This window comes from Cherax quadricarinatus, chromosome 19, assembly GCF_038502225.1.
Source record: "Cherax quadricarinatus isolate ZL_2023a chromosome 19, ASM3850222v1, whole genome shotgun sequence".
NCBI lineage: Eukaryota > Metazoa > Arthropoda > Malacostraca > Decapoda > Parastacidae > Cherax > Cherax quadricarinatus.
This window is the reverse complement of record NC_091310.1, coordinates 18,449,081-18,468,995: the sequence shown is the minus strand read 5'-3', so window position 1 is coordinate 18,468,995 and position 19,915 is coordinate 18,449,081. Positions and strand designations below refer to the sequence as shown.

General features: G+C 39.1%; 1 protein-coding gene and 1 long non-coding RNA gene across 5 annotated transcripts in view; one reads left to right on the top strand and one right to left on the bottom strand.

Annotated features, from left to right (window-relative positions):
- LOC138852922 (uncharacterized) overlaps positions 1–19,915 on the bottom strand; it is a 145,354-nt gene that overhangs the window by 37,296 nt on the left and 88,143 nt on the right. The window lies entirely within an intron of this gene.
- LOC128688255 (neural cell adhesion molecule L1) overlaps positions 15,184–19,915 on the top strand; it is a 68,041-nt gene continuing 63,309 nt past the window's right edge. For 2 of the 4 annotated variants that reach the window (XR_011392175.1, XR_011392174.1), the window contains exons 1-3: positions 15,187–16,119; positions 18,576–18,896; positions 19,724–19,839. Coding sequence is in view for 2 of the 4 variants with exons in the window: in XM_070086553.1 (XP_069942654.1) it covers positions 15,759–16,119; positions 18,576–18,896; positions 19,724–19,839 (798 nt within the window). In the remaining 2 variants the exon portion in view is untranslated. Of the gene's footprint in view, positions 16,120–18,575; positions 18,897–19,723; positions 19,840–19,915 lie in introns of all 4 variants that reach the window. The other 2 variants (XM_070086553.1, XM_070086554.1) reach the window with 2 other exon arrangements.

The following is a 19,915-nucleotide window of genomic DNA, read 5'->3' as shown; positions in this document are numbered from 1 at the left end:
AGCTATCAATGAACTTCCGCGTGATTGTTTTACATCTTGTATCACTAGTCTGCGATTATTATTATATATATATATATATATATATATATATATATATATATATATAATGTTGCGTGAGAGCGCAACAAGTGCTCTCTCGTGCAACAGTAAGGTCGAGTGGAAGAGTTTGAGTCGCTAGTCACTATCATCTGTTCACCATAAGCGCTAGTAAAGTCTTATCATCTACACTGGACTCCAACCCAGATTGTTCCACCACTGGCAACACTGACACAATATTATTCACAATGATAAGTGATTACTTATTATGAACAACTGGAACATACAAGTTTATTAAGTATATGTTATGATAGCGTTACCCAAGTCTACAGTGACGCCTACTTAAAAAAAAAAAAAACGCAATTGCAACTTGTATATCTATTACCGACTCAGAGTCATGCACCCATATATCTGTTATATCTGTGAGACTCTGATGGGTAAGTGTTATACTCCCTTACAATAATTTTCTATTGCACACACATTTTAAATGGCAACAAAGTGGTTGTGTCACTTCCCTTTTATATCCTACCGCGTTCCCCCTCCCATCTTTTTTCCATATTTCTATCCTTACCCATCCTTCTTCCTTACCCATCTTACCAAAGCTCTGGTCCTAAGTTCAAGTTCAAGCCTACACGGCCGCTATGGCCGATATCACTTTGTCTCAGGTACTCCTGTGCGAGTAAGACCCGTCAGGAAACACTTGTTCTGTTTCCTGACGAATATTATAACAATCAATACCACAAGAATCCCGTGTGTATATTCATAGTATATTAATAAGGTAAGCTCCTTACATCCAGTACCTGTCTCAAGTAAGAGGTTGCAACCTCCGTAACTTGATTCAGATTATATTTCAGATCTTTATTTCCAAAAAAGCTTGCAGAGGTTAAAAAAAGTTGATAAATGAAATGCTTGTGCAACATTTGGGTATCTTTATTCTGGAAAGGTTTCGCCAGTGTCGAGAAAGGTGGAAGATGAGGAAGAATAATCAGTCCCTCAAGACTGAGGGAATGTTTCCAGAATAAAGATACTGAAATGTTGCACTTACGTTTCACTTATCAGCTCTCCAGTTTCCTAAACCGTTTATTCAAACTGTAGAAGGTAGAAGGCATTAGAGTTTATTAAAGCAGAAAAGTAAAAACTGATTGAACTCAAAAGAAGTCATGTACGAAAGGGATGTAAAGGTTCTCAAAGTCGGTCTCTTGCCAGCAAGTAAGAGAACTGACCGAATTGAAAAACACACTTGACCTCTTATTAACAAATATTAATGAACTAGCATATAACACTTTACAAATAATGATGAACTGTAACATGGCAGTATCAAGTCGCACTTTCATCATCTTCTATTTTCTCTTCATTAGAAACTAGTCCATCCTTTGGAGGAAACGGAATTAGCAATGTGTTTAACCCCAAAATGCAAGATTCTGATCACGAACTAGCTGAAGTTCAGAGCTTCACAAACACCAAACTGAGCAGTCCAACACCACGGTGTTTTAAATAATTCCATTTTCAAGGAAAAAGAATAAATATAATGACGTCTATTGAATTAGTGATGGTGAACGAGTTTCCTTATTTTTGGGTCACACTATCTTTGTGACATTTAAATTTTTGGAAAGATAATGAGAGTAACAGGAATGTGAATCAGAAGTCAGGAAAATACAGTCTCTGAACCGATCTGCGCATCCTCGCCCGGCACTTCTGCTTTTGTTGTTAATATGCGAGGGGAAAAATCCCCGATTAAGGCCCAAGTCAGATACATTTTCCTGATAAATAAATTACCAACAATGTCTCGAGTAGATGGACACAGCAACACCAGAAATATGCTCCGGACTGATACCATTAAGAACAATAACACTGGCTAATAATGGTTTTAGGCGCTGAATTCAAATCGGAACTTAGTTTTGCTTCACCCGCTACAGTGTTCTGTGTTCTGTGAAACAGAACCCGACAGTGAACCATCTTACCAAAACATGGAGAAGATACATATCAGGAAAACCTGACGATCAATTTGATGGTCGGCTAGTGTCGGACACAGGTGCGGGAGAACCATACTCAATACAATTGAAAAAGCCTGAAAACTGTGATGTGAATGTGTTTGTATGACTGTACGGAAATTTTTTGCTATATTATTTATATATATATATATATACATAATATATATATATATATATATATATATATATATATATATATATATATATATATATATATATTTATCATCACATTGGCCGATTCCCACCAAGGCAGGGTGGCCCGAAAAAGAAAAACTTTCACCATCATTCGCTCCATCACTGTCTTGCCAGAAGGGTGCTTTACACTACAGTTTTTAAACTGCAACATTAACACCCCTCCTTCAGAGTGCAGGCACTGTACTTCCCATCTCCAGGACTCAAGTCCGGCCTGCCGGTTTCCCTGAACCCCTTCATAAATGTTACTTTGCTCACACTCCAACAGCACGTCAAGTATTAAAAACCATTTGTCTCCATTCACTCCTATCAAACACGCTCACGAATGCCTGCTGGAAGTCCAAGCCCCTCGCACACAAAACCTCCTTTACCCCCTCCCTCCAACCTTTCCTAGGCCGACCCCTACCCCGCCTTCCTTCCACTACAGACTGATACACTCATGAAGTCACTCTGTTTCGCTCCATTCTCTCTACATGTCCGAACCACCTCAACAACCCTTCCTCAGCCCTCTGGACAACAGTTTTGGTAATCCCACACCTCCTTCTAACTTCCAAACTACGAATTCTCTGCATTATATTCACACCACACATTGCCCTCAGACACGACATCTCCACTGCCTCCAGCCTTCTCCTCGCTGCAACATTCATCACCCATGCTTCACACCCATATAAGAACGTTGGTAAAACTATACTCTCATACATTCCCCTCTTTGCCTCCAAGGACAAAGTTCTTTGTCTCCACAGACTCCTAAGTGCACCACTCACCCTTTTCCCCTCATCAATTCTATGATTCACCTCATCTTTCATTGACCCATCCGCTGACACGTCCACTCCCAAATATCTGAATACATTCACCTCTTCCATACTCTCTCCCTCCAATCTGATATCCAATCTTTCATCACCTAATCATTTTATCCTCATAACCTTACTCTTTCCTGTATTCACTTTTAATTTTCTTCTTTTGCACACCCTACCAAATTCATCCACCAATCTCTGCAACTTCTCTTCAGAATCTCCCAAGAGCACAGTGTCATCAGCAAAGAGCAACTGTGACAACTCCCACTTTGTGTGTGATTCTTTATCTTTTAACTCCACGCCTCTTGCCAAGACCCTCGCATTTACTTCTCTTACAACCCCATCTATAAACATATTAAACATAAATATATATATATATATATATATATATATATATATATATATATATATATATATATATATATATATATATATATATATATATGTCGGGCCGAATAGGCAGAACTTGCGATCTTGGCTTAAATAGCAACGCTCATCTTGCCATATAGGACAAGTGAAAATTTGTGCATGCAATAATTTCGCCAAAATCATTCTGAACTTAACGAAAAAAATATATTTCACTGTGTTTGTTTAGTATTAAATTATTGTAAACAAATCTAAAATATATTTAGTTGGGTTAGGCTAAAATAAATTGCGCTTGTTATAATAAGGTTAGGTAAGTTTTCTAAGTTCCTTTTGGTGCAAAATTATATCTTTAAACGTATAAGAGAAAATTTTAGAAAGGACTTAATTTTAAATGAGTTCTTGCTAATTGACCAGTTTTACATATTCGGCACGACATATATATATATATATATATATATATATATATATATATATATATATATATATATATATATATATATATATATATACCGGCCGTATCCCATCGAAGCAGGTTGGCCCCAAAAGAAAAACAAAAAAGTTTCTCTTTTTAACTTTTGTAATATATACAGGAGAAGGGGTTACTAGCCCCTTGCTCCCGGCATTTTAACGTGTGTATGTAGAACAACCACTGTGAAAAAAAGGGGAAATTCCAAGCGCTTTAATTTCTCACATCAAGGAACTATAAAAATAGAAGATTAACAGGAAGGCCTCGTGGCCACCTCAACAACACCTGACTTTTTATCATGATGTAGGTAGGTAGTCAAGGATCCCTGAAACACAGCTTATATTCTACCCTAGCATTATGAATTTAACTTATCTATCTTAAATTCTTCCTAAATTTTAATAATTATAAATGAGTCTATAAATAACAAAAAAAGGCACAATACCGTGACTGGAACGATACACAAATAACCCGCACATAAAAGAGAGAAGCTTACGACGACGTTTCGGTCCTACTTGGACCATTTACAAAGTCACACTAACCAGAAGTGGAGCAGGACGGCTATATATAGGCAGGAAGAGGTGGAGGTGGTAGTAGTTGTAGTAGTTGTAGTAGTTGTAGTAGTTGTAGTAGTTGTAGTATTTGTAGTAGCAGTAGTAGTAGTAGTAGTAGAGTTAGTGGTAGTAGTAGTGGTAGTGGTGAGGAATAGGAGGAGGAGCACTGCAAGGGAGCTAGGTGCCCACAGAGGGAGAGCAAGTGCACAGAGGTGGGTGAAAGGGGAAGTGGTGAAATAAATAAAGAAGGAACAGAAACGCGAGACAGAAAGAAGAAAGACAACCCAGAGGAGAAAAAGGAAAGAGGAAAGGGGAAGAGGGAGAAGAAGAAAACGAAAAAGAAAAAATGAGGAGTCAGGTTAACTCACGGGTGTTCTGAAGTTTGGAGCATTTTACAATGTAGTGGGAGAGGAAGGCATCTACAGAGACGAAGCCAGGGTTAAGATTCTTACAAGGAAAGTTGTGTATTAGAGAGGATTCAACTAGACGGCGACTGTTCGAGTTGGAAGCAGGGAAGGCAGTTTTAGCAGAAGACCAGTCAATAGGATGGCTATGATCTCTGACGTGACAGAAAAGAGCATTGTTAGTGTCGGCAAGCCTAACACTATTTTTGTGCTCCCTAAGTCTGTCAGAAAGAGATCGACCAGTTTCTCCGAAGTATTGAAGAGGACAGGATGAGCAAGAAATAGAGTAGACCCCAGGAACATCTGTAGAGGGAGGAAAGGTATGAACGAGATTAGTGCGAAGAGTGTTAGTCTGGCGGAAGGTAAGCTTGATGTCTAAGGGACGGAGAGAACTGTTGAGATTAGAAAGACCAGAAATGTAGGGAAGGCAGAGGACAGAAGAGTTCCCAGGAGTAGAGAGTTTGGGAGAGAAGAAATTACGTTTAGCACGTGAGAGGGCAGAGTCTATGAAATGGGAAGGGTAGCCAAGACGGGAAAACGAATTATGAAGAGTGGAAATTCCTGCTGGAAGGAACTGAGGATCACAGATGCGGAGGGCACGCAGAAAGAGGGAGATAAGAACACTTTTCTTGACAGGGGAAGCATGATAGGAAAAGTAGTGAATGTACATGCCACTGTGCATAGGTTTTGGGTAAACGGAAAAGGAAAAACCTGTATCTGAGCGGTGGACATGGACATCAAGGAAAGGAAGCAAGGGATTGGATTCCCATTCAGCTTTAAACTTAATGGAAGGGGCAAGATTATTAAGAGCTTCAAGAAAAGGTTGGAAGAGACTGGAGTCATGAGGCCACAGAGCAAAGATGTCATCCACATAGCGGAGCCAGAGTGAAGGTTGCACATCGATGGTAGGAAGAAGAACAGTCTCGAAGTATTCCATGTAAAGATTAGCAAGGACAGGAGAGAGAGGAGAGCCCATAGCCACACCGAAGGTTTGAGAATAATACTATTTCCCTTGGAAGGAAAAGGAATTAGAGTCCACACAGAGGCGGATAAGATCAAGAAAGACATCAGTAGGTATAGGGAGATGTAGAAACCCTTCATGGGCCTTCTCTCTAAGGAAATCAAGGACATCATCAAGAGGGACATTAGTGAAGAGGGACTCAACGTCAAGACTAAGCATCTTACAGGTTGGGAGAGAGCGAACCCGTTCAATGAAGTCTTGAGAGTGACGGAGGTGGGCAGGAGAAAAAGTACCAAGAAAGGTAGTGAGGGTTTTGGCCAAGCAAGAAGCAAGAGAATAAGAGACAGAATCTCTAGAGGATATGATAGGACGAAGAGGAATATCAGGTTTATGAGTTTTGGGAAGGCCATAGAAATAGGGAAGAGAGGGACAGATGACACGAAACCGTTGAACAAGGTCAAAGTCAGGAGGACAGAGGTCGGAGAGAGTCCTTAGTTTCTTGTTGAAAGTTCTCTTTCTTAATATCTGTGCATAATATAATGCCTATGATTGTTAGGTAACTTATATTATGTGGTTCAATCTTAAATAGTCAAAATAATGATTATATGATTCAGCACATCAAAGTTAGTTTACAATAAACAATTTGGTTTCTGACGCGGATAAAAAATTAAAATTTGTTGGCTAACGTATATTTTAATGAAAGTTTGAAAGTGAGCAATGCCCCATCTATAGGTGAGAAAGAAACGGATGCGAAACATCTAAAAAAAACTCCAAACTTTAACAACGAAGAAAGGTACTGGTTATGAATATATTAAAAAAACATGGGAAAAAAATCATTGGCAGAATCTTCTTGGCTCAGGAGAGACATATATAGAGAAAATGGCGTCAGCGGTATGTAGCAATAAATATTTTTGAGGGGAGACGAAACTTTCACTGAAGACAACAAAGACATGCAAGAATATACTGAAGACAAAGTGTTCAGGGAGCGAGGCTCATTCCAGTCATATTTTTATTTATTGTCCGATTTTTTTACAGAAAATGTCTATTTGGGAATAGGAGAGTGTAACAGTTTCGTGGTGATAACTCTGAAAATAATAAATAAAAATGAAAATTTTGTTTAGATATGGCAACACTTGTGCATGTGCACGGGAAAATTGGGCATAGGAAAAGTGTTGCACATGAGTGCACACGACTACCAATAGGTTAAGTTAATTAAATTAACGAAAGAATAAAAATATATCATCTTGGTTTCTTAAAATAATAGAAAATTTTAATTTATAAAAAATTCCAAATAATAACAATTGTGGAAAATTTTGAATTTTCCTAAAGTCAACATGTGTAAATTTTAATCATACAATAAATGTGTATTAAAATGTGACGCTGATTTGACCCTTCAAGAAATTTTGCGTGAAGAACAGTGTGCAGCGGCCGCAGGGTGAGATAAGGGGAGGACGCCATAATGAATTAATGTGCGAGCACTGGTTGTGGTGAAATCGTCTAGTAATCCGGACAGAGAATTTGTGGGGCCTCCAGAATTAGATGGTGATAATGGAAATAATGAGGCATCGCCATGCAACACATCCAGTACGTTCGCCACTAGTCCTTTCATTTAGATTTCTTGCTGGCCAGTAGGATTCTATTTGTTAGGTAGGCATTATGGGGTGATCCAGCTACAATATAAATGGTAAGTGGTAATATAAATTTCTAAATTATCTAACTTTCGGAATATATGTGCCTGATGTTAATTAGAAAATTCTTACCCTGTCTCTGTGTATTAGTGTTCCAATTAATCCTTTCTAAAGATCGTTTCCTTTAATTTTCATACAATCCACACTATTTAATAATTTACCACTATTGGTATTAATGTTTAATATTGTAATTAGTAGTTTAGTGTCAGGTCATGGTTTTTTGTGAGACTGGCAAAGGAGTGGGCATCGAAGGAGTGACAGTCTTGTGACCTACGGTGACTAAGTCCCACTTACCTCACCCAAATTACTTATGTGGAAAATAATTTCCCAATATTATGCTGTGTAAATAAACCTGATTAAAAGTGTATTTTTAAAAGAAGTATGTTATCGAAAATCGGAAGCCTGCGCCTGAGCAGAAGGGACTCGCCATTTTGTTGCCATTTTGTTTGAATTGGACACTAATGGTAGTGTATAATGGGAAGAATTTTTCGTGCTCTAGAGGCTAAAATTGGGTTGACACCTCTCAAATAGGAGCCGAAATTGTTGGATGTGCATTCCTGCATAACTTGAGTATCAGGCGATAGGACAGGACAACTCCAGTAGCAGGAATCAGAAATAATGATTCTCCACAAGGTAAGAAGAATAAGTACCCTCCTAAGGGTAGCCCAGTTAATAAGAAACCAGTCAAAGAAGAGAGAGATTGTCTTTTCTGCAAGGGTACTCATTTTTTTAAGAATTGCAATGCATACAATTCATGGAATGGTAAAGTTGAAAGATTGGAAGAAATTGACAGATGTATCAGATGTTTAGGTAAGCACAATGTAAAGGATTGTCATGCCAAATTAAACAACTGTTATCAATGTCACAAAGGAAGACACCATATAGTCATGTGTAAGGGTCTGTATGATAATGTTGATAATAATGATAATGTTGACAATCCTGACACAACAGTAGCTAATGTAAAAATGGCTGCTAATGTTAATAATGATGGTTTTGCTGAAGTAGCCTTACCTGTGTTAAAGGTAAAAATTGATGATAGGCATAAATAAAAAAATGTAAATGCATTATTGGACCAGGGATCCCAGCATACTTTCATAAAACGTAAATGTCTTGATGGTATGAAAGTACAGATGGGAGATCCCACAACTTTAAAATTATCTGGTTTTCTCTCGGATAAAAGAGCTCAATTGTATGACACTGTTTATGTAACTGTCAGGTTGGGCAATGAGAAAAAAACGTGTTAATGCAGTAATTGTAGATAGACTTCCAGAGAAAATATCTACAGTAGGGCTTAGTAAAGCTACAGAAAGACTTTCACATAATGTAAATTTAGCACCTTCTGGTGTAAGTGATGATTCTGTAGGCCCAATAAATATTTTGATAGGTAGTGACTATTATGCCTCCTTTGTAAAGGGTATGGTAAAGAAATGTGGTGTCACCCTTTTGAAGACTGCAGGAGGCCATGTAATGTATGGTAGGATTCCTCGTAATAATTCATGACTAGAGGAAACTACAAATAACATAACTGTGTGTCTTACTAATGAAATCGTACCCCAGTATAATTCTTCCATAGAGGATGGTGTTGAGCCAGTGCATAAATTGTGGGAACTAGACAGCATTGGAAAAAATTTAAATGAATTAAGTCCAGACGATTCTTTTACTCAGGAGCAGTACCTGAGAGATGTAAAATTTGAATCTGGACAATACTGGGTACGACTTCCGTGGAGACTGAACCATCCAGAATTGCCCACTAATTACAGAATGGCATATGGACAATTAAAGGCTCAGCTCCGCGAACTGAGTAAGACACCAGAATTGTTAACTGCCTATAATGATATAATTGCTGAACAATTAATTAATAAATTTATAGAAGAGGTACCACCTGAGCAAGCCAAAATTTATGGTCACTATTTGCCACATCACGGAGTGAAGAAGGATTCTAAGACCACTCCTTTGAGGATTGTGTTTAACTGTAGTGCCAGGAGTAACAAAAATGTACCTAGTTTAAATGACTGATGACAGGTCCATCGTTGACGGAAAAATTAGGAGATATCTTATTAAATTTCAGGATAAAGAATTATGCCTTTACGGCTGACATAAGTAAAGCTTTCCTAAGAGTGGGTTTACAAGAGGCTGACCGGGATTGTACCCGCTTCTTATGGCCTGAGAATCCTAGTGACCCACTTAGCCCTCTGAAAACCTTTCGCTTTAGGAGCGTATTATTTGGTGCTACATCCAGTCCGTTCCTACTTCAAGCGACGAAAAATGCACACCTTAAATGTACGGGAAGTCCAATGAGTAAAGTAATGAGCAAACAATTTTATGTGGACAATTTCCTGGGTGTGACGTCAACTGAAGAGGAACTGGTAATGACTTATGGAGAGGCTAATAAAATAATGCAAAGTGCAAATATGCCTCTGAGGGAATGGAATAGTAATTCGTCCAAATTAAAGGACAAAATAAGTAAAGATTACCTTGGAGATGAAGTGCCAAAATGTAGTAATGTATTGGGTTTAACTTGGGATACTGAGAGAGATTTGTTTATGTTAAAACCTAATAATTACAGTATGCCCAACAAATTAACTAAGAGAGTTTTACTTGCTGAAGTTTCCAAATGTTTTGATCCACTAGGTTTAGTGTCACCCCTTACTATAAGAGGGAAATTATTAATTCAGGAAGCATGGAAACTTAAATGTGCTTGGGATGAAATTCTACCTGAGGAATTCATTAACAGGTGGGATGAATTAATTGGTGATTATGAAAAAATTCCAATGTTAGAGTTCCCACGCCAGGTGGCCAATCCAAATGGGAAAAATGTACTCCACATTTTTTGTGATGCTTCAAAATTGGCATATGGAACAGTTGCTTACCTTCAATGTAATAGTGTTATTTCTCTTATGTCTAAGGCTAAAGTGTCTCCAATTAAATCATGTACCTTACCTAAGTTGGAATTAACAGCCATTTATGTAGGTTTCAAATTAGCTAATTATATAAGAAATAAGTTGCAGGAGATAAATATTAGCGACACTGTAATTTGGTCTGATAATGAGGTATCCTTACAATGGATTCGTAATGGAAACAGCAAAATTGTGTATGTACAAAACAGAGTCGCTGAAATTTATCAGATGCAAGAGAAGTATAATAGTTTGGGTCAGCATATGTTAACATTTAATCATATACCTGGTGAGGAGAATCCAGCTGATTTCTTGTCTCGAGGTTTACCTTATGCTAAATTTGTAAATGCTGTATCATGGTTTAAAGGACCGAGCTGGTTGGTAAATAAAGCTAATTGGCCTGTACAAAAGGCGTATATTGCTCTTGTTGAAATTACTGTGACCACCGCTCCAATAGTTTGTCCTTCCTTAGCCATTGATATAAAATGGTATTCCTCTTTACCCAAACTAATCAATGTAACTAAGTTGGTGTTTAAATTTCTAAACAAGATGAATATTTCACTTAAGTTTTCACATCCTCTTGAATATTGGATAAAGAGGGTACAGGAGGAAATCTATGGAAATGAGATTAAACTGATGATGGAAAGAAAAATTGTGAAAGGTTCCATAATAGAGAAATTGGGGCTGTATTTAGAGAACAATGTAATTAGGTGCAGAGGTAGGTTACAAAATGCTGAATTGGCTGATTATGCTAAACACCCTATCTTACTGCCCAAAACTCATCATCTAACAAATTTGATTGTTCTAAATGCCCATAAAAATGTAATGCATGGTGGGGTACAAGATACCTTAAATTGTATTAGGGAAACTTTCTGGATTCCACAAGGACGGCAAAGTGTAAAAAGGGTGATTAAATCTTGTGTAATATGTCGCCGTGTGTATGCCAGATCCTATATGTACCCAGGTCCTCCATCGTTGCCAAATCAGCAATTTGAGTCGTTTAGCAACGACCTCCGCCTGGCTGCAGTGTGGAAAATAATTTCCCAATATTATGCTGTGTAAATAAACCTGATTAAAAGTGCATTTTTAAAAGAAGTATGTTATCGAAAATGGGAAGCCTGCGCCTGAGCAGAAGGGACTCTCCATTTTGTTTGAATTGGACATTAATGGTAGTGTATAATGGGAAGAATTTATCGTGCTCTAGAGGTTAAAATTGGGTTGACACCTCTCAAATAGGAGCCGAAATTGTTGGATGTGCATTCCTGCATAACTTGAGTAGCGACAGGACAGGACAACTCCAGGAACCTCAGATAAGCTGTCTAATTTATGTTTAAATTCTGGCCAGCAAATTTTTCATAAATGTAGGCAAAAGAGGGGGGTCCTGTACATGACACATTAATCTCCAGTCAAATTGGTGAGTGATATTAAGATATATTTTCCTTCTGTTATGTATATGTGTATATATATAATCCTTTATCAATGTAATATACAGTCCACAAATTTATATATTTACCAGCATCCCTGGTGATGTATCTTTTATTTATAATTAATAGGTCTAGAGCAACTTGTGGATATGACAGTTGTAGGTATCGAAGAGGGATATTTTTTGTGACCTAGGTGTCCCAAATTCCTACTTGTCTATGTAACTCTGATAAATAATTATCTTTGTTATTTACTGGTATGTACATAATGAGTTACATTCAAATAAATGTAATTTTCCACAACTTACATATAACAATTCAGGTAATACCCTGTAAACCTCATGCAAGTAATTTCTCATAACAATAAAATAAAATATTTTGAGAGTAATTTTGATGAAAGTCTCAACCTGGAACTCAAGAACAATAACTTCATCTTCAATATCAGAAAGAATTTTTATGATTCTTCAATAAATAATGAAGCTACACGTGTAGAAATCCCAATAACTTACCTGGAGTATACCTGAAGAGGAGGGGGGGGGGATTTTTGGGTCAACGCCCTCGCGGCCCGGTCAGTGACCAGGCCTTAGAAAATCGTTGATGAAAAAACAATGCGGTTTGTTTTTCCAAATGACAATAATTTTTCTTCTAACTTCCCATTTTTGCCTCAGACAGTTGCATGATAAAGATTTTTTGTACATTAAATTTAAAAATGAGAAAGAATATAAAAAAATATCCACATAACACAAAAACATAAAACATACTAATATTTATGGCACGAAACTGTACTCCAATAATTAAATTTAGAAAAATCGAAGAAAAAATTTAAACACCAAAATACTCCTTGAATTCTCTAATTTTTGAAAGATTTCTTTTTAATTAAATTTTTGCTTCACCCAGGAACACGCCTTCCCTTCAGTGATCCATTAAACAGAATCAAGACTGAAAACCTACATGATTTTTCCGTGAATGTGACTTCAAACTCTCCCAATAAATCAGATATAACCGTAATCCAGCTCGACACTGCAGGAACGTGATTGCTTGGTCATGCACGCTGCCTCAGGCCAAACCTCGTGGAACTCAGTATTCATAAAAAAAAGCCTCAGGAATGTTGCAGAGACTATCATAACATCAATGATATATCATACCAAGGCTGAGGGACTGATTACTTCATCTTCAACCTCTTCAGTCTTCTGTTTTGGTCCCTGTATTGTATTGATAAAGCCACTGGTTGGCGAAAAGTTTACATAATAAAGATACCCAGTTGTTACAGAGAGAGAGAGAGAGAGAGAGAGAGAGAGAGAGAGAGAGAGAGACAGAGAGAGAGACAGAGAAGTTAGACACAAGCATGGTTTGGGACAGGACCCCTGAAAACATCCTTAAGGTATCACCACGCATCATTTTTCATGTATCAAGTTGACTTAGCTCACTGCACAAAACTTGCATTAAAACAACCTAGAAAAACTTTACCCCGATATAGCGCTAAAAAAGAGTATTGAAAATAAGGACTGATAAACACACAAAATTATAACACACACACAACCCTGGACATGTATTTAGACCAGGTCTCGCCTGGGTCTTACTGAGTGTGTTTGAGTCCTGCTGAACTTATTTGGGCCTGACAATGTGTATGTGTTTATTTGAGTGTGTAAAGGTCTGGTTGAGTATGTATGGATATGATGGAGAACGTATAGGCCCGGCTGAGTGTGTATGGATCCTGTTGAGTGTGTGTTGGTTTGTTTGAGTGTGTGTAGGTTTGCTTGAGTGTATATGTGTCTGGTTTAGTTTGCATGCGTCTAGTTGAGTGTATGGGTTGGGTTGAGCGTGTATGGATTTAGGTGAGTTTTTTGAGTTCGATTAACTGTGAACGTGTCTGGTTGAGTGTATATTGGTCTGGTTGAGTATGCACAGATTTGCCAGTGTATGTATGGCTCCGGCTGTATTTGTACGTTTCTGGGTGAATGTGTGTGTCTGGTTGAGGCAGGTGTGCTAGTTCAAGGAAAAAAAAAACTGTGTGAATTAGAACACCTCATCTTCTCAGCCAAGTTTCCCGATTACTGTGTTTAGAAGTTGTGTTCTGCGAGTCACTCCCTCACCAGAACATCGCCGGAACATTGCTGGAACATCGCCGGAACACTGATGAAGCATCGCCAGAGCATCGCCGGAACATTGCTAGAACATCGACAGAACATCTCCGGTTTCTAACAAACTGTGAACCCGACCCTTTGAGACTGTGGATCATATTGTAAAGAGCTGTTGTCCAGATTCTAGCGAACTGGAGACGGGAATCTAGCTGATTGCGGACCGTATTTTACCTAACTGTGGACCAGATTTTAACGAGACCAAAATTTTAACGAGACCAAAATTTAGCCAAATATTGAAACAGATTCTAGCGACTTGAGGACCGAATTCTTTCAAACTGATAAATTCTTTTTTTTCGCGCTTTAATACTAATACTACAAATGCTAATGATGATTAGGAAGATGATAATTCCGACGAGGAGAATGAGTATGATTAGCAACGTTGCACTTTGAAACTAACAAACAGATTAACATGCCCAAAACAAATTAAAAAAAGTGGTCCATGGACAACCACTTGACAAAATGAAAACATGGCAACTTGACCACGTCAACTTGAGCACATGACGATATGCTGGAATTTAAGTGCCATAAACAACGATGAATGATGCATGAGAAACTACCCAGGCAGAAAAAGAAAACAGGCAAAATAGGTGTGCATATTTGATTCTCAGTCCAGAAGTCTGCTTCAGTAAATGAGGCTCGCTGACTGAGGCCATTCTATACTCATCTATTTAACCTGTCAATATTTTAAGTGGTTTCTCACTTCGCACGTAACAACATAACAAACAAAACAGACATTTGACTACATAACCAGAGCCTAACAGTAACATACAACACGTAAAACATCATATTAGTACCCATGACAAAACACATGACATTAATCATCCAAGACAAATTAAACGCTCATGACAACATAAACACATAACAACACAGCTAGCACACATGATAACGCTGCTAGCACACATAACAGAAAACAAGACTACACAGCAAAAAATGACATAACACAGCTAGCACACAAGATAACACAGCACACATGATACCACACCTAGCACACACAACACAGCTAGCACACATAACACAGCTAGCTCACATGACAACACAGCTAATACACAAGACTACACAGCTAGCACACATAACACAGCACACAACACAGCTTGCACACTTGACACAACTAGCTCACAAAACTACACAGCTAGCACACATCAATTCTCACTGAGGGGTAAGAGTGGTGCTTCATGGTAGTTAGCTTTACCATAGTGAATAGATAATCACTTTGGTCATCGACCCACTAGAGATATCCTCATTATATCAGAACGATAGCAGCAACGAGGGTCCACCGTGGTCAGTTAGTTGGCAGGGCGGCCAGCGTCAAGCCGTGTCCTGTTGTCTTGAAAGGAAAAATTATTATCTGCCTTTTTGTGTAGATTCCATCGTTAACGAGAACTTCATCGTGTCCGTATTTAGCTAATGTGTGTGTGTGTGAGGGTGTTCTCCCAGATACTCATAGTAGTTTAATAATATTACACCTTGGGAAGGCCTCTAATAAGATCGACTTCCCATGCAACCTAACCTTTCGTATTGTTAACTTATATGATTCTCATCGTCAGTTTATTAATATCCTTGTAAAAAAAAGTTTAACAAATAATATTTTCTTTAATTTAGGGTAAGTGAACTTGAATATAACTGTAAAAAAACGGCTCCAACACGTCTGGCAACCCGGTGCCAGACGTAGCACCAAGAAACGTTGCTCCCTGACATAGCCAATATCCCTAGTTTGCTTTAATTAACCTGCGGCCACGAGTTAGTGGTACATGGCGCGGCAACGTTAGTGTGTGCTGGAGCAACAGCCTCAACAACAGCTCAGTGTGTGATGTGATGTGCGGTGGAGGCTGCCGTGGACGTGATCTCTAGAGTGGATGGAAGCTACGCAGTATCTCCGCAGCCTCGCTACCATGATGTTGACGACACCACGCGCCTTCTCCCTCTCTCTGGCCTTCCTCGTGTTGCTTGGAGGAGCCCTGGGGCAAGTGACCACCACTACAGAAGGCGGCGACGAAGGGAAGGCAATGCTCAGTGAGGACACGGGCAGAACAACTTTAGAAAGCTTTATGGAGGAGATCCGTCGTGCCATGAACAGTCAGTGGGAGATTCTTCAGAATATCCGCTACCACACGCTGGTGACCAAGGTACGGGTAGTGCAGCTGGAAACACAGGTCAAGAAGCTGGCAGCCAAACTGGTCAACGCTACCGAAGCCATTCCACACACCACGAACTTAGGTAAGTTATAAGATGGAACTTAAGGTCATCCAGGAGATCATAACCGGAACCCCACACTATAAACTCAGGTAACGTGGAAGTCAGAACCAGTTACAGGTCACCCACAGCCAAGCAGACACACAGGTAGTATGTTTCGTTTCATTATTCATAGGATAATATTTTTTCGTTGGGGGAAATTGCTGTGTTGATCATTGTGATAGTGATGGTGTATATAATGTAATCATTGTGATGGTATATATAATGTAATAATTGTGATGTATATAATGTAATCATTGTGATGATATATATAATGTAATCATTGTGATGATATATATAATGTAATAATTGTGATGGTATATATAATGTAATCATTGTGATGGTGTATATGTTACCATTCTCCACATTGTTTGGAATCTGCTGTATTTTATGCTAGTTACAGCTCTGTTAATATTACAGTAACTACTACTACTACAACTATTACTGTTATTCCTGTAGTTATAAAAACTCTACCAAAGTTGCTCCTACCACTGCTACTTTTATCATCGATATATCTGTTTACTACTACTACTACTACTGCTGCTGCTGCTACTACTACTGCTGCCGCTGCTGTTGTTCCTGCTACTACTACTGCTGCTGCTGCTTCGATTACTACTGCTGCCTCTGCTGCTCCTGTTCCTACTACTACTGCTTCCACTAATCCTACATTCACCACCCCTACTACTACTACTACTATCATCATCACGACCAATATTACATTCACTATCACCACCACTACTACTATCACTAATACTACACTCACCACTACTACAACTACTATTCCTGCAACTGTAAATGCAAATTTTAAACCACTGCTATTAATACAACATTTGCTAATACAGTACTATCATAACTACTAATGTTATTATCAATAAAGCTGCTTTCGCTAAACTACTGTTACTACTTTCATTACTACACATATAAAGACTGCTACTAGTATACTAATAGTAGTCTTAATATGTGTAGTAATGAAGGTAGTAACTAATAGTAACTACTAGTAATACTAGTAGTAGTCTTAATGGTGGTGGTGGTGGTTGATATAAGAAAGAATATGAAGCAAGAATAGGGAATACTTATAATAATAATAATAATAATAATAATAATATAATAATAATAATAATAATAATAATAATAATAATAATAATAATAATACACAAATAACCCGCACATAAAAGAGAGAAGCTTACGACGACGTTTCGGTCCGACTTGGACCATTTACAAAGTCACACTTCGGAGAAACTGGTCGATCTCTTTCTGACAGACTTAGGGAGCACAAATATAGTGTTAGGCTTGCCGACACTAACAATGCTCTTTTCTGTCACGTCAGAGATCATAGCCATCCTATTGACTGGTCTTCTGCTAAAACTGTCTTCCCTGCTTCCAACTCGAACAGTCGCCGTCTAGTTGAATCCTCTCTAATACACAACTTTCCTTGTATGAATCTTAGTCTTGGCTTCGTCTCTGTAGATGCCTTCCTCTCCCACTACATTGTAAAATGCTCCAAACTTCAGAACACCGGTGACTTAACCTGACTCCTCATTTTTCTTTTTCTTTTTCTTCTCCCTCTTCCCCTTTCCTCTTTCCTTTTTCTCCTCTGGGTTGTCTTTCTTTCTTCTGTCTCGCGTTTCTGTCCCTTCTTTATTTATTTCACTACTTCCCCTTTCACCCACCTCTGTGCACTTGCTCTTCCTCTGTGGGCACCTAGCTCCCTTGCAGTGCTCCCCTATCTTTGTATTTGACTGGTTCCTCCTCCTTATTCCCTACTACTACTACTACTACTACTACTACCACTACTACCACTACCACTACTACCACTACCACTACCTCTACTACTACCTCTACTACTACTACTACTACTACTACTACTACTACTACCACCACCACCACCACCACCACCACCTCTTCCTGCCTATATATAGCCGTCCTGCTCCACTTCTGGTTAGTGTGACTTTGTAAATGGTCCAAGTCGGATCGAAACGTCGTCGTAAGCTTCTCTCTTTTATGTGCGGGTTATTTGTGTATCGTTCCAGTCACGGTATTGTGCCTTTTTTTGTTATTTAATAATAATAATAATAATACACCGAACGAAGTGGAAGGAAGATTACTACGCAGGAGTAAGGTAGATTAAGTGGAATAAGGGAGAATGTGACCAGTTTATAAAAAAAGGGGTGAAAGACTTATAGGAAAAAAATCTATCTCCAATTTTGAAAAACTCATACTTTTCCTGTGACATGAGAGAATTCCAGCTTCTCTCTCTCTCTCTCTCTCTCTCTCTCTCTCTCTCTCTCTAGTCTTACAGCTTGTCCTAGGTACACTTTAGTTATTAAAACCCTTTACACATTAATCACTTAAAATGATCCTCAACACAACTTTCTCTTAATATGATCCTTAACACAACCTTCTCCTCATATGACTCTTATGGACACATAATTCTGTTTCAGAACCTGGGGAAGCATCGTTCCACTCGGCTAGTGAGAAGCCTTGTGATGATGGTGGTGGCGAGGCTGACACAGGAGTGGCCCAGCTGGTTGAGGCCATGAAGGAACTCTCTGCCAACTACAACAAACTGCTCAACTTCTCCGTTGTGCCCAGTCATGCCGTCACCACCTTCGAGGAGGACTTCCATAAGCTGGCCGATATCGCGCATAGGGTCAAGGACTTGTCTAAGAAACCGGAGGCGCCTACTTCAACCGGAGTTTACTACGACAGTGGTGGCAGCTTCGCTGTGGAGTCAGTAACACCTGCCTCGCCCACGGCCTGGGGTATGTTGTGTGACCTTTTTATTCAGAGAACTATTCATCTCTCTCTCTCTCTCTCTCTCTCTCTCTTTCTCTCACACGCGCGCATACATGCACACACGTTCTAACTGTACAGAGTGCATTATTCACTTCAGGGTTGATATGAAGAGTGAATGTCAGCACTCCAGTAGGTACATGTAGAATGAAACCTGGTGGCAAAAGCTCTTGCTTCACACGGTGAGGGTCCGGGTTCGATTCCCGGCAAAGGGGTCGAAACATTGGGCGTGTTTCCTTACACCAGTTGTCCATGTTCACCCATCAATAATAATGGGTACCTGGGTGTTAGTCGACTGGTGTGGGTCGCATCCTGGGACAAAACTAACCTAATTTGCCCGAAATGCTCTGCATAACAAGCGGCTTTCTATATGGTAGTATGTTATTGATGTCAGCTAAGCCTGTATACCTTGTATAAGTACTTGTAGAAACAAAATTATTATTATTATTATTATTATTATTATTATTATTATTATTATTATTATTAACTTATTGGACAGGCGAACTCAGTACATGCTTGGTCCTAAGAAATTATGAAAAATGAGAAATGTGTTTTCTAGCAGGTGCGTTGAGTGAGGCATACTGTCAGACAGGTGTGTCGAGTAGTGTGTGTGGTCTGCATCAGGTGTACTCACATAATTGTTGCTGCAGGGATCGACACTCAGCTTCTGGCCCCGCCTCTTCACTGAGTGCTACTAGGTCCTCTCTCTCCCTGCTCCATGAGCTTTATCATACCTCATCTTAAAGCTATGTTTGGTTCCTGCCTCTTGTGTAATGAGATGTGTGTTCTCTGGCAGGTGTGGAGGGGACCGAGAGACCGAGCATCGTAGAGAGCCTCAGCAGCAACGTGACAGTCCGGGCAGGAGACACCGCCACTCTCACTTGTCATGTTAACAACCTTGGAGACGCCACCGTGAGTGTCTTCCCTTCTTATTCCTCGTTTCGCCTCTACTGGCTAGTTCCATAGACCTTACCTATACTCTCTATCA